A 16291-nucleotide genomic window follows, 5' to 3' on the forward strand; every position below is an offset into this window, starting at 1 on the left:
AAAGTAGAGCTAGGGAAATATTATAAAGAAATTAAACTAGCAAAAAAAGCCTACTTTGAGTCAAAAATTCTAAAGGCAGGTAATCACTCTAGAGAAAATTTCAAAATTGTGAAATCCTTCTCCGCGCCAGAATTCGGATCCATTAAGAAACTGCCTTCCAAGGAATGGTGTGAGATGCTCTCCTTATTGTTCCAGGAAAAAATTGGTACCATCCAGGCTAGCCTCCCACCACCTATGGTGGGATATGATACATCAGGTGTTGCTTTAGCGGTGACTAATAACCAGGAAGTACCGGATCACGACCTACCCTCTATGACAGAAGTATGCCCTCTGAACTCTTTTGACTCAATCTCCTTGGATGACTCTCTGAATGCCCTAACATGCCTTAAATCAGGTTCTCCACTGGACCCTGCCCCCACCTCCATTCTTGTGGGGCAGAAGCTATGAATCCACTCATGAACCAGCTATTGAACACTTCCTTCTCGACAGCCACTGTTCTCACCAAATGGAAACAAGCAAAGGTCATTCCTTGCTAAAAAAGGCCCAAGCAAACCCCTCTGACCCTGCCAATTATAGGCCTATTTCCCTACTCCCCGCTTTCTCGAAACTCCTAGAGAAACATGTGAACCAGCAGCTATCATGCTTTCTTGAAAAGAGCTGCCTACTTTACCCTAGCCAGTGGGGCTTTTGCCCTAACCACAGTACGGAAATGCTCTACTGGAGGTGGTAGACTCCATTCGGCTGGGCCATGAAGTAGGGGACAGAGCGCTGCTGGTCCTGCTAGACCTATCGGCGCCTTTGATACAGTCTCGCACCAGATTCTCCTTACTCTGCTTCACTCGATTGAAATCAGGGGTCGGGCCTAGAAATGGCTTATTCTTTTCTAGAGGGGAGGGGGCAGGAGGTCTGGTGCCATCCTTCCTTAGCCACATCTTGCATGCTGAAGGTTGTTGTGCCGCAGGGTTCGGCCCTAATTCCAACCTTGTTTAATATCTACCTTACACCTTTGGCCTCAATGGTAGAATCTTTAGGGGCTAAAATTTGGTCCTTTGCAGATGACACACAGCTGCTGTTTACGTGGAAGAACAAAGAGCCCTGCTTGGGAAGTTAATCAGTACATGCCTCTCAGCTGTATTCAAGTGGTTGGCTGCGAATCAGTTGAAATGTAATGCAGGAACGACAGAGCTACTTTTTTTCAGCACGGATGCAGAGACGTCGCTGCAGTTCTTCTGGCCGGCAGACACTCCCACCTCCGATACTAACCACCTGGTGGTGAAAAACCTGGGATTTAAATTTGACAACCAGCTGGTATTTCGTGATCAAGTGAATTCAGTAGTAGGCACTTGTTTTGCCCTTCTGCACCTTCTTTGGAAATTTTTGTCCTTTTTGTCTTTGGCTGCCAGACAAATGGTGATTCAAGCCCTGATTATATCCCGTCTTGATTACGGGAATGGTCTCTCTCTGGGCATGCCCAGTTATCTGCTGGACAGGCTCCATCTTGTCCAGAATGCAGCCACTCATACCATCTTTGAGATTCCCCGGAATGCGCATGTGTTTCACCTTCCGAGGAGACTCCATTGGCTTGTAGCAAGGAAAAAAAGTCATCTTTAAGACTCTGCTTGTGCCCCAGAAAGCCCTATATGGGATGGGACCTGGGTATCTTTAACGCAGGATTTCATTCTATGCCATACTGAGAAATCTTCGCTCCTCAAATCTTTTGCTAGCCAGCACCTCCTGTATTAAGAAGTCCAGAACGGGGAGTAAGGCTCTCGCCTACTTTGGTCCATCCATCTGGATAAAAATGCCCCTCCACCTTAGAAACATTGAATCTATGCCCCTGTTCTGGAAAAAACTGAAAACGTGGCTGTATTCCTGCCCTTAATCACCCCCTTCCCCCACTACTACCCTTCTGCATCTAGCACCAGAACACTCCTTGGAGTAGCAGTGCGCTCTACAAATACCCCCACATAAACATAGACATATGCTTCCAGTCAAGGGTGTAAAATGCAGGCACCAGCACATGGCAAGAGTCTTTGAAGCATGGCCCAGAAGTCATCCTGGAGCTTAATGTGCGGATCCTTCAAGTCAGCAGTAGTGTGTCACTGTGGTGCAAGTCAAGGCTGGTTAAACTGTGGAGTAGCTAAGTGACTTAACCCATGCACCCGGGCCACGCAAAGCACGCAGGGCTGCCGTCACTCTGTGCACTTAAGAGAGGCTCTCAGAAGTGTTGTAATAGAATAGTGCTCAAAGCAAAATACAGCACAGCAATAGTTAAAAATATGATGCCATCACTCCATGTGCTTAATGGAGGCTTTCAGGAGTGCTGCAAAAGAATGGTGTTCAAAGCAAAATAGGTAAAAATACTTTAGATACGGCCATGAGTGGAGTCTCTGCAAGCGCCGTCCCCTGATGTGGTACCCCCGCTGGCTGCTGGTGCTTCACAAGTTCCTCAGTTTGCAAACAAAAGGGAGCACTAGAGTGGGTCCATGCTCCGATGGTTTCTGTTGAGTGTGGCTACCGACAAAGCATGTAGAGAAACACATGAGGAACAACAGGAAATAGTATGCTGCAGCCAATAGAAATGGAGGAAAAGTAAGTGGGAAGCACACAAACCAATGAAAAGTAAGGGTGGGATGTAAGTCCCTTTTAAGATTTATATCAAATACAGTACATTTCCCAGGCGAAACCTCAAAATGATTACTGATTACCCGAGTTCCTGACACTTTGAATACTATAGTTTGCTATTATTTCTCCCAGCATTGCACTTGAAATAACTACCAATCATAGTGCTTCCCCTCCGTACAAATACTGTTTGGTTTGTAAGACTGCATTTTTCATTTATTACTGTGATTTTGTGCGACTGCCTTTGTTTTCCATTGCAGGTTTCCATCCTCTTTTGCCCTTCTTCCCATCATCTGCCTTCCAAGCTTAGACCAAGCTCATGGGCTCAATAATAGTCATGTGATTACCCCCCCTTCAACAGTCCCGTCATTCTACAGTGGCACTATTTAACTCCTCCTTTCAGAGCAGCAAGCCCATGCATCTGTCTTAACGTTATTGAGGTTGAGTTTCTACTTTGTTTGGGCCTGCTATGGACACAAGCCCACAATCTAACAGTACTTCTTTGAACACCATTTATTTGCTATGTTGTTTCAACGAGTTCTATCCAGGATCTGTCAAACCTGGGGGGACACAACAGATCAGTAGCCATGGCTCTTTTTAACCAGTACACGCCTGTGTGTCACCCCTCCGTTACTGAAAGGACTCCCAAGAGCATTCAGCACGACTGCCTGTACCTAATACAAGCCTGGGGCCTGCGCCCCTGTCGCTCTTGGATGGACTGCATAGATCACTTTCCAAGGCTGTTCGTAATCTGTGCATTTTCCGGGAGCTCAATTTCTATCACTCATGGGAGGACACCATAACTCATCCATCTTATCAAGCAAGTACTACGCCCTTATTTAGAGTTCAGCAAAGCAGTAGCAGTGTCAAATTCACGGTTCCCCAGATCTTTTTAGAATCTCTGCTAGTCTAACTCTCTGACATGGTGACACGACTGCCAAGAATATGGGCCAGGTGGTCATCTTGCCATATTGAATGGAATGGAAAAATATTTATATAGCGTCTAACTACCCGGAGGCCTCGTAGCGCTTGAGAGTTAGTTGACTGTGAGAGATTTTTACTGCTCGCGCTGCGGGGCAGGGATAATGAAGAATGGGCCCCGTGTGTAGGGGTTTCAAAACACAAAGCGTTTTGCCAAGCAGTCACTTTAAACAAGGTGCTAGTGGCTCCCTTCACAGCACAGTGACGCCTGCAAGGCAGGCAGAGATCTATAAATTAGCAAAATAGCCCTCTGCCCCCCCCCCCCACAGCGGCAAATTGTAGGTTGTAGACTGTCCAGAAGTGTCTAAATAATGCCACAAATATGCCTGAGATTGTTAATTGTCAGTGACAGATGAAGGTCTGAATGTAACTCATGAAATGGGAATAGGCAAAAATTTCCTCAATTTGTAACCTACACATTTGTTTCTCTACCTCCTTCTTTAGAGTTTAACTGATTGTGGGACTTTAAGTGACCCCAGGGACATGGCTACCTGTAACCTCTGCATGCTCCTGGGTTGCTGCTCTGTTATTCTGACTGTCTGTAACCTATACATAACTGTGGGTGGCTCCTCTGTTGATCTTGGGAGGACACGTCCAAACACTCTCTTAGCTATCTGTAAAAAGTACATATCTGTGAGACACTCTTCTGTTGCTCCCGAGTGCACTCCACCGAGCATTTGTACTGGCTGCCTATAATCCTGTACATGCCTCTGGGTTTCTCCTTCTTCTCTCATTGGTGGACTCTAGAGACATTTTAATTCACATTTTATAACCAGTGCTTTCATATGTGTCTCACCATGGTGGTCCTGGGGGAATCTATGGAGCATGCTATGTCGAAATCAATCCTAATACATGTTTTTCTCATTCCAGTCGACTTTCCAGGTGTTAGAGCTCACGGCAAGTGCAGAAATTGACACAGCAGACCCGAAAATCTTCCTAATTGACAACAACCATTTAACAGTGAGTCTGGCAATTTGTGACTTTTTTATATTTTGATATATCGTCAAACTTGGTTACTTAAGGCCACTTCAAAGAGCTGTCTTGGTAACAGGATTTGGGAGAGAAACTGAGGGGCAAATTATCAAGGGATTTATCTCCGCTTTTTTGGCTTTATAAAATTATCTCCCTATTACCTAGCTGTCGCTAACACCAGTTACCGACAGCTAGTAGGAGATAGCGACCATCTTGGGCCCCGCTTTGCATATCAGAGAAATTTATCACTAATGACATGCAAAGTGGGCGTGCCAAGATGTTAGCGACTGGAAACAGTCGCTAACATCGCTATCTCCTATTACCAACTTTTGGAGATATTCGCGCTAAGCGCGAATATCTCCAAAAGCTAACACCTGCCCTGAGCAGTTCTTAGCCATGTTATCCAATGGGAGGTGGATAACATGGCTAAGAGCATTTGCTTGGTAATGCATGAATATCCCTGACTTTTCAGCGATATTCATGCATTTCGGCCGATTTTTATCGCTTAGGAGATAAACCTTGATAATATCAAGGCTCCTAAGCGATAAAAATCGTCGCTACACGGCGATAACATTATTGCCGCTAAGCCAACCTAGCGATAATTATCGCTAGTTGTTGGTTATATGCCCCTGAGTGCTATAAATGACATACATCAATGTAATATCAACGATAAATGAAAAACTGGTTGCAATAGCAAAGGAAGAGAAACACAATGTAACCTTATGGGTCAGTATTTGTAGATCCTAGCCAGGAGAAATGGACATGTAACCCACTTGTGATTTGAAAATGGGCAAACAATTTTGCTACTTTTGATGATCTATTCAAATGGAAAAAGGAGAGCTTTCTATTTAAGAATGACATCAATTGTGTGTGTGAGAAGTTTTAATTGTCTGTGCTTGTGAATGAGGAGCCAGTGAAGCTTCCTGAGATGCAGTGTGATTGGCGTGCTGCATGTGAGGTCGAGTATGAGTTTTGCAGCGATATTCTGGATGGTCTGGAGTATGTGTAGGAGTTTTGTGGAGATCCCAGTATAGAGTGTGTTGCTGTAGTCGAGCCTTCTGGTGAGGAGTGTTTGTGTAACGGTCCGTCTGGTGTTTTGAGGCAACCATTTGAAGATTTCTTACAGCAGGATGTGGAAGCGGGAGGTGCACACTGCATTGCCTTGAGCCGTCACGTTGAGTTTGTCAGCAGGGATTATCCCTGGATTTCTTCCGTGGTCTGTGGGTGTTGGTCTTAGCTCCAACAGCCACTAGGTGTAGCCCCATGGGGAGGGCTTGTTGCCGAAGACAAGTACTTCCACCTTGTCGGAGTTGAGCTGCAGCCAGTTGGTTCACATCCAGTCTGCTACCATGGTCATGCAGTTGGTGAAGTTGGTTCTAGCAGTGGTTGTTTTGTCTGTCAGGGAGAGGACGAGTGTCATCAGCATAGGAGATGACCGTGATGTCTTGTGAACAGGTGCTGTTAGCAATTGGTGACATGTATGTGCTAAAATAGATGGGACTGAGGGACTGTCCCTCTGGGACTCCGAATATCAATTTCTTGGTTTCTGGTGTGAAGGGTGCGCAGGAAATCGAAAAATACTGTTGCTTGATGTCCTTGAAATATCCAGGTTTTTAATAATGGGTGGTTTTACAGATCCTCAGTTTTATGAGTCACAGATTAAGTGGCACCTTGTTCCATGAATAGTTGGCCATAAAAGAAAAAGAAGAGCTGGCTTTGAGGTTGGATTTAGGAACAGCCACCAACAAAGCATCTGCTGATAAAAGAGCTCTTGAAAGCTGATATTGGGTGAAAGTTGGACAAATATTGGGGTCTAGATTTTTAATCAGCGATGTGAACTAGAATGGAGGCTAAGGGAGATTGTTTTATGCAAAAGTCACTAAATATACTGCTTTCTCTTCTTTTACACGTTCTCCAACTTCTTCAAATCTGATACAGATTCCATGTGGTAGAAATCCTGTCCTCTCACACAGCTAGTACTGAAATATCCTGCACTTTGTTCTCCCCAAGAATATCTTTTTAAGCATATTAAGATGTCAGAATCAGGTAGCTAGAATGTGCCCTAACGTCCGGAGCCTGGATCATTCTGGATAGAGTTGAATCTGGAAACTGCACTGTATACCTATGGAAAATGACATCTAACTGTGTTCCAAATATAGACATCTGACCCACTAAAAGTCTTTCTACAGGATGAAATACAGAGCAGATCACTGGGATTATAAGGACCTTGATATCAAAAACATCCAAAATCCCAAAATGTGTTTTGAATCCCAGCAAATCTGATTCAGGATTTTTTTTTTATGGAACCATTCAGAGTTACCTTTAACTAATTCAAACATAAAACAGGGCTTGTGATTGAAGAATGTCAGACAAAGTTGCTTACCAATTTTTCTTTGTCAGAATGAACTCCAATTTGCTATTCTGATTATTATTATCTGTTCCTTCCGTTCTGGTAATGCTCAAAATACCTAAGAGGCAAGATGCATCCATTTACAAAGCTCTTTAATGAATACCTGTTAGAAATTGGGTTCCTAGTTGATTGGGGTGTGAGACCTGGTCAGCAATAACCACAATCCTAGTCGAGGTAATGCACCAGCAATCCCCAAATTAACCTGTGCTCACCCTCTGCTAGTTTGGCACAGAGCAGTCAGGCTTAAATTAGAGGCAATGTGTCAAGTATGTATGCAACAATGCAAACAGCAAAACTGTGAAAATACCACACAAAAAGATTTCACACTAAGTTAGAAAAATAGAGGATAATTTAATAAATAAAACAAGACCATAATGACAAACATCCAAGTGGAGCTTGAGCTATGAATTTTTAAAGAATATACTGTAAATAGAGCTTAGAAGCAATAAGCGCTTACGAGGGATATCTGGTCACACCAGACTGAGACAAAGTCAAAAGTTTAGGCCGACCACGATGGAGTGCAGCCCGGATACAGGGACCCAGTAATGCCTGCTTAACAAAAGTCCTGGTTGCGCCAACGTCAAGGATGCGGGGTACAGACGAGGTGATGTGCTTGTGCTTATCCACACAGCAGCAGTGATGGTCTTGACCCATGCATCTGTGGCGATGCGCTGGCCCTGATCCGTCCAGCTGCAGCAATGTGTCTGATCTCATGACCGGGGTTCTGCGATGCACAGGTTTGCCATTGTCATCAACGTTGCTGTCAATGAGGATGTGAGAACTTTGCACCCTAAAAAGTGGTGCACAGTTGTGGTTCCAATGGCAATGAGTTGGGTTCGATTCACGCAGTAGAGGCAATGTGCCGGTTCTTATCCAAGTAACATGGGTGATGCGCCGGTTCTGATCCACGCAACAGGGGCAATGCACAAGCTCTGATCCCAGCAGAGGCAATGTGCCAGTTCGACAGAAGATGCGTGGACTCTGTTGAAGCAAACACCTAGAACCTCTTCTAAGGTTCCAGGACTGGAGTGGCAGCACTTGGCTGGACAGACACACAGATGGCAGAGTCCAGGTGCAGAATGGTCTGTGAGGAGGCCAACCAGCTGCCTCTTGGAGTCACTCGGTTACAAGTGATGCAGGTCTAGTCCTTCTCACACAGGCAGGGTAACAGTAGGCAGCAGTGCAGCACAGCAATCCAGGAGTACAGAAAAGCGTTAGTTTAAAAGAGGGGCAGTTCTTTCAGCAGCACAGCAGTCCTCCTTCCTGGAAGAGTCTTCACAGGTCCAGGAGTGAACTGAAATGGTGGTGTCCGAGATCCAGTACTGATACCTAGTTGTGCCTTTGAAGTGGCAGAGACTTCCAAGACAGGTCTTTGAAGTGCACAGAGGTCCTCCCTTCATGCCCTGGCTCCGGCCTCACTACAGGGTGGTATGCAGCCCTTTGTGTGGGGACTGGAACAGCCTATTCAGGTACAAGTGAGGTTATGTCAAGCTCCTCCTTTCCATCTTACCAGGATGGCCCATCAAGTTACATTTAAGCTCCCATTGTATGTGACCATCTAAAGGAAATACATAAAGTCCAGCTGTCACCCATCCCCAGACAAGTGATCAGAGACAAGCAGCAAGCACCTAATGGCTAACGTAAGAAAATGTCAGTTTTCTAAAAGAGGCATTTTCAATTTAAAATCTGACTTCACCAGTTTGGATTTTAAATTCTGATTCCAGAGACACTAAACTTGAAAAGTCTATCTGTGCACAACTGGGAATTACACTTATAAAATGTGATAAGGTAATCCCAATGTTATCCTATGGAAGAGATGTGCCTTGCAGTAATGAAAAACGTATTTAAGTGTTTTCACTACCAAAACATGTAAAGCTTAAAAGTACATGGCCTACGGGTTACATACATTGCACCCTGCCGTCAGAGTTGTCAAGAGCCTACCCTAGGGGCGACTAATATGTATAAAAAGGGAACGCTTGGGCAAAGAAAGAGATTTACCTTGCCAGTTTGAAATAGCAGTGTAAACTGAACATAGGTTTTGCATTGGCAGGCTTGAACCATGGTTAGAGGGCTACTTGAATGAGAGGCATAAAAAGTGATGCAGGCCCACTAGTAGAATTTAATTTGCAGGCCCTGATCACATGTAGTGCACTTTGCTATGGACATATAAGTAAATTAAGTATGCCTATTGGGGATGAACCAATAGTACCAGGTTTTAGGGAAAGAGTACATGCACTTTAGCACTGGTTAGCAGTGGTTAAGTGGTCAGGGTCCTACGTCCAGCAAAACCAAGGTCTGAAAAAATGGAGAAAGGCAAAAAGTGGGGGGGTAGACTAACATAAGGTTGTCAGATGAAACAATACATAAATCAATTAATTAAATAATTGACTAACTAAACAAAACATTTAATGGACGAAAAATAAAGGAGCTCCAAAAATACAGGATTGTGGAAATGCAAAATCTTTATTAAAAAGCTGCAGAAATTTTGATTAGCAGGTTGCCATCAAACCAAGCTATAGCACAGGTCTTGCTTATTAATTCCAAGAACTATTTCTGAAGAAAAGAGTTTGAAAGGAAAGTGATTCGTTCTACAATAGGCATTAAAGCCTTGCAGCAATGCAGTGGAAAGTGACAAAAAAACTCATAAACAGATAGTTTATTCCACTCTGCAACACTAAACATTCCTAGTATTTATGGGGAGCTGCAGCACTGATAGCAAAAGATGTCCCACTTATACGTGTTTTCTGGGTCTGCGTTTGCTTGCAAATCATGTTAGAAGACACCTGTTTGTCAACAACTTTGTACATGCCTGCCTATTGCATCTAATCGACCTAAGCAGGTCGTGAATTAATAAGTGGTCATAAGAAAATTGGCAAATGCAATTTTTTTACTTGAAACTATTTCCATCCACTGTACAAGCACAGTATGACAACGTTATTTTATAGTCATAGTCATAGTCTTTATTTTGATTATAAAACCATTAAAGGTATTACAAGCAACAGAAAGTGGAATCATTAAAAATCATCATTATAAATAATTGAGACAAGACATTGATAAAATAGACACAAAGTATTGTTAAGATAAGTATTAAACCACAGTGCAAGACTCATATTAGAATGTAATTATAATGCAAGTAAGACATTAAAATTGGATAAGATAAAGCAAGCACATCTACCACTTTATACAAATAGAAGAAGGAGTATAAAATTCATACTTCCCCACAGCATAATCAATTTAGTCAATACAGGTCAGTGATCCCTGAATTTTTTTGCCCGCCGAATCATCCATGCCCAGCCTAAGAATTTGGCAGTAGCGATGATATTGAGTTCCTGAGGAGTTGTCTGTAAAATCCTCAGGGCTTCAATGGCGACTCTGGTGCCAAGATTGATACAAATGGGTTTAAGCCATTTCCTCCTAGGGTGGCTGTAGGCCGAGCAGACAAATAGCATGTGGGGGATAGATTCTTGGTATGGCAGGCACGAGGGGTATATATCTGTTGTGGGCTTATTCCATCTACTAGAGAAGGCTCTAATTGGTAAAGAGCCTACCCTAAACTGGTGATAGAGCTTCCTGTCCAAGGGTTTTAAAATAAAGTCCCAGCAGGGATGAAACACAGGCTCATGCTTTATCATTAGGAAGTCTCTAGTTAGGGTAGGCCCAGTTATGGAAGAAAAGCGCTTCATCTTCACAAAATCCATATAGACTGACTAAAGCTCTTTCTTTGAGGGAAAAGGAGTCGATTCAGGATCGTCCCACAGATCGCCCATCCCCATTGCTATCAGAGTATCTTTAATGTACTGGAGCCATCTGATCTTACTTAGGGTCCCAACCCCCCTAAAATCAAAAAGGGCTCTGGCGTATAGTACAAGCCAAAGGGCTATAGGCCTGAATCTAACTAGGTCCTCAATGTGATGACATCCCAAGTCCAAGAATAAGGGCACCAATGGGGTAGATTGCTGGAGCCCTGGCTATTGTCCTCATAAATCTATTTTGGGCAATAGCCAGGGGTGTTATATCCTCATGGCCGTATAGTTCCGCGCCATAAAGAACAGCGCTTACCACATTGGTATTATATTTTTTGAGGGCATGGGCCAAAGGTTTAGTATATGAGAGCCTATGTTCTTTGAGGAGAACCACAGCCAGCAGCGCATGCTTCAAAACAAGCATTTCAATTTGCGGCTTAAAGTGCAGCTTCCTATTTAAAGTTCCGTCCTATTTAAAGTTATCCCTAGGTAGGTAAACACATCAGACTGCTCTAGGACAGCGTCATTCATATGGACTTTGGCCCTTATAGCTTTTGATTTGTGGAGAACCATAAATTTTGTCTTGTCCACATTTACCACCAACTCATGGTCATGGTCATGGCAAAACTCCTCAAAACGGGACAGAGCCACCTGTAACCCGGATTGGGTCTTGGATAAAATGAGAGAGTCAACCGCAAACATGAGAAGGGGAAATATCAATACCCTGTCTATAAATAAGGAGAACAGGGTAGGCGCAAGGACACATCCTTATCGCATGCCCTATGACACCGGAAATGTGTCTGTAACCTCTCCGTGTGTACCCCATCTTACATGGGCATGGTAAGAATCATGGAGTTTAACTAGCATCGCTAGCAGCTCCAGAGGCATCCCTACTTCTAAAAAGGCTCTCCGCATTTTATTTAGTGGGATCAAGTCGAATGCGGACTTTAAATCAATGAATGCCGCACCTACTATGACAACCCTCCAATAAATCATCACAAAGCTCAGCACCTGGTCGAATGTGCTGGTATGGGGCAGAATCCTGCCTGCAGAGGAGATAAAATGTTGGCATCCTCTGTCCATAATTGGATCCGACTTAAAACGTATCGGGCAACAATTTTCTGAATGGAGTCTCTCAGGCTTATAGGCCTGTAGTTGCCTGGCAGTGCTCTTACCCCTTTTTGTAAACCGGTATGATAACCGCACCGGACCACGTGTCCGGGATAGTGCACCACTAGCAATGGAGTTGGCCAAGTAAGTGATATAAACCACCCAGTTGGCCCTATCATGAGCAAACAAGTCCGATGGCACAAAATCAGGCACCGGGGCCCTGCCTCTCAGAATAGGGGAAATAACTGTCTCCACCTCGGACTTGCCAAACAGTAAAGTAGGAATCGGAGTAAGTATTGTAAATTCGACCAGATTAATATTAGTAGTGGAAAACTGGGCCATAAAGTGCTCAGCCCACTGTTCCCGCGGGATATGATTAATTGGTTTAAAAGGTGTCCCGTCACACCCTCATTTCACCAACTGCCAGAAGTGTGTCATACTCTTCTCTTTGCTGGCTAGGAGGGGGTCGTTCCAGCGATCCTCATCCCACTCTTTTTTGGCTTTTAATTGAGTTGCCTTGTAATTAGCCCTCGCATAATTGCCCTTGACAATAAACGATACGCCTCTATGCATTTTTTATTGTACCAGGAGGCCTTTGTTACCCCCACCTCTGCTTTCTTTTTACAAGATTTAACAAAGAAGGTTTTAAGGTTGGAGAACAAATCACGATGAACCTGCGGGGATATTAAATCAATGTCCGCCTGTGTAGAACAACTTTGAAGGTGGGAGATTGATTGGGCAACCAGGTCCTTCATTACCACTAAATCACCTTGATTATCACAAGCCTAGTCCATTATACTCTCCACAAGTCATTAGATAATGATACTACAAGGGGGGATTCACTCACCGATATTTTAAAGGGGTAAGGTGTTGTCAAGGCCTTTATGCTCAGAATCAGTGGATCATGGTCACTTTCCAAACGTTCCTGGACCCTCTTATCAATTAGAGAATGCCATGATTCAACATTTAGAAAAATATAATCGATGCGGCTGCTCCTAACCCCATTATTGAAGGTGTACGCTCCCTTCCTATCCGAATTAGACCTACCGTTTATGGCTCGCAAACCCCTTTCCAGACATAGCCCCTTAAGTTGCAGGGCTGCTGCTGACCCTTTCTTGACTGGACACAAGTCTAGGGTCGGAATGTTCCACTGCGTATCCTCATCTACACTTGACTCACCATCCTCTGAATCCAGCGGTTCAAAGGTGCAGTTAAAGTCTCCCATAATTATTAGGTTACACCCAACCATCAGGTCATCTAAGAATCTATCAAGGTGGTCAACAGTCTCAGATCGCCTCCCGCCTGGTTGGCCTCTGGCATACACAATATATACCATGGTATCAGGGGCGTGGTTCACCGGGAGCTGTAATATCAAAATGTCTGGGCTATCGATGGTGACCTCTTTAACCCTTAGCCCACTTTGCTATCGCACCCAGCAGGTGAGACCGCCAGAGGGTCTGCCTTTCCGCCCCCTAGCGCGGGCTTGGAGAAGTTTAGAAACCCAGGGTGGATGAACTGATCCATGGACCAGGTCTCCTGAAATGCCAGAAGATAAAACTGTTCAACAAACCCGGCCCATTCACCTCCTATGATTTTGGATAGGAGTCCTGCGATGTTCCAGGAACCTACTGGCATAACAGGCATGTGGACTCCTTGCCTAGTACTAACTAAAGCGGAGGGAGAAATGTATGGCCATGTATGACCATGACCCTTCGGGACCCCAGGAGGAGTAAACCTAACAGATATACTACTAACAGAAACTGACAGTCAGTCAATGTCTTCGAGTGAGGCCAGGGCATTAAAACGATTATTAAGGAGGATGGGGTGGTTGGATTGGCCATGTGATAGAAAGGGTCGTCTCCTTCCATCATAGCAGGGTGTGGCCATGGGAAGGTAAAAGTATCCCAGAGGGAGGACAGAGATGTCATCTCTAACAGTGACATCCCCCGCCCTCTCCAGGATTTGCTGGACCAAACCAGGTGAACCAAAACTTAAAACCACACAATCACCCCTAAGAGACTTGTGAGTCCTCCCAATCCATGATACCCTACGGGCCATTTTAAATTCTTTAAACAATTGATTTTTGAACCCCGTCCTAAAACTCAATAGATGTAAAGCCTTATTTCTTAGTGCTGGCCAATCCTTGGATACCTGCGGCCCCAACTTGGGAACGTTGCCCAAAACTATAGTATAAGGGGTGGCTTCCGGAGGGAGCTGCAGAAAAGTAGGCCCATTTTGAGCATCTAATAGATAAGATCGATTGAGAGGACGTGTTCGTGAAGCCCTTACAGCAGGTTGCAGCCCCGGTGAAGAGAGACCCCCCTGTGGTATAAGAGTCGAATGACTAGGATCAGGAGCCAAATCAATAGGGTGCTTCGGGGGCAACCCCTCAAGGTACCTGTTCTCCATCACCCCCCTGTAGGGCACCGCATCCACCAACCATCTGGGCTGTAGCCATAATCGAGGTAGAATGCAGTAAACCCTGGTCTAGTTTGCTCAGTCTACCCTCTATCTGGCTCAATTTATCGGACAGGTGTTCAAGCAGATCGGCAAATCCGAACATCATGCGCTTGTAAAGGGAATCCTCATCCATACTAGAGGGGATGGTAGCTGCCACACTAGATGGAATAGACTGACTACATCCATCGTGCCCCCTCTGTACTGCTTTTTGTTTAACCCCAACTGTGGGTTGAGAAGTCACCTTAGGTGGGCCTCGACCTTTCCTTTTCTTCAGGGGGGGGTTCACCTTTACCGGCCTGCAACGCTTTCTTACCCCTTGTAGTCACCACGGATGGCTGGAGTTTGGTGGTGGGGGAGGATGTGGACTCGGATAAAATCTCTGAGCCCAGACTATGCTGGCTTAGGACCTTTGGGGAGAATGAGTGTGGTGAGCATACATGTGATACCACAGGCTGAGGGCTCACCCTCATGTTTTGGGATGGCAGTGAGGGTTCTAAAGATAGCCTTTGTTCGGTTAATTGAATCTCGTGAATCAGAGCGGATTCCGCCCTGGTCAGAAAGGCATCAAGCGTTCCCACTACACCCTCTCCCACCCCTGACTTGCGCTTGCATGTAGGCCCTTTCCCCACAGGAGGCATAATCTTGGTTCAAAAGAGATTACAAAGACCCCTTGCACTGAAAGGATATAAAAGGAGCAAATGTACATAAGGTGGCCCAGCCCAGCCCGTACCAGTCTCGGACGCGCTCAGACGAGCCCGCCCTTGGTCCGGGCTTGGTCTGGGCTGCGTCCGTGCGTGTCCCTCGTGGGGAGAGGCTGTGCTATGAGCACGTTGGCCACGCCTCTCCCTCACTCACGGCAGCTGGCACAGGTGGCGGTGCACTCTGGGATCTGAAGTCCCCCTGAGAGTGTGTGAGGCTCAGTGGAATGTGGAATGATGCTCCTGGGACCCTCGTCCCACCGGTAGTCCCCTAGAGATGTTCGCACTGCCCCTGGGACCCTCGTCCCACCAGGGGTTCCCCTGAGTATTTCAACGTTCCAGAGACAATTTTTCGTCATTACTGACACGCAAGTAGACTCTTTAGGTTCTTCTGCCTGAAAAGAAAGGGAGGTGGTCTTCTGTTCTGTAAAGCCAAGGGAGAGAAACAAGACTTCTTGCCAGGGTGCCTGGTCTCAGACAGTGTACTGTCTGGTAATGTCCCACTGGCATATAGCTATTCCCCACATCCGCATTTGATCACAGCTTTATAATCGGTTTTGAACACTCTGCACTCAATTTGTTTCTTTCAACTGCATCTCATATTCCTGCTGACCAGTAGGTAGTGGGTACTCTCGGGAACCCCTCGCCCGACAGAGATTGAGTCGTTGCGTTTCTTGAGATCCATATATTGCACTCCATCGCAACGTTATTTTAAGTAATATCTGTATTGTAAGTATAAAACACAGACTGTTGTAAAAGATTAACGTGTGTTTTGAGTAGAATGTCATAAGTAATTTACCCTTAATCAATTAAACCGTACCTTCCAGTTCAGCGCCCAATCTGCCATTGACATGCCATTGCAGCACTTTCATAGTGAAGGGATGGCTTTCTAATTGTGTGTGAGGTTTCCATAACAGACTGGAGTCAGATTTGGCTTGTTAGGATGTGCTATTAGTAAACTGAATGGGAAAGTAACTAAGGTGAATATTTCAGCATTAATGAACTTTGATGTCTTCATAAATGCAGTCATACATATACCCATGCATTCCATCACTCCCTCATCCATACTTTTTTGCAAACTATTGACTTGTCATCCAGTGGCATTAATCAACTTGTGCCACAATACAATTAGCTTGTAACAGCAGTATTGTTGCAAAACATTAATGTAAAACTCTGAATGCATGAATTGGTGTCACAATTTATACAGCTAAATTTCTATCCCTAATATATTTGTACATGAGAAGTATCTCATGGTAGCACAACTGTACGTGTATAGTTGAGAAATCTGGCAGCCA

The 16291-nt window shown here is 44.8% G+C and overlaps 1 protein-coding gene across 1 annotated transcript in view; it reads left to right on the forward strand.

The window, feature by feature from the left end:
* ITGA2 (integrin subunit alpha 2) overlaps window positions 1-16291 on the forward strand; it is a 683385-nt gene that overhangs the window by 635592 nt on the left and 31502 nt on the right. Inside the window, exon 28 of the mRNA XM_078675061.1 lies at window positions 4474-4563. Within this exon, the coding sequence (XP_078531187.1) occupies window positions 4474-4563 (90 nt within the window). The remainder of the gene's footprint in view (window positions 1-4473; window positions 4564-16291) is intronic.

Source organism: Lissotriton helveticus, chromosome 2_1, assembly GCF_964261635.1.
Source record: "Lissotriton helveticus chromosome 2_1, aLisHel1.1, whole genome shotgun sequence".
NCBI lineage: Eukaryota > Metazoa > Chordata > Amphibia > Caudata > Salamandridae > Lissotriton > Lissotriton helveticus.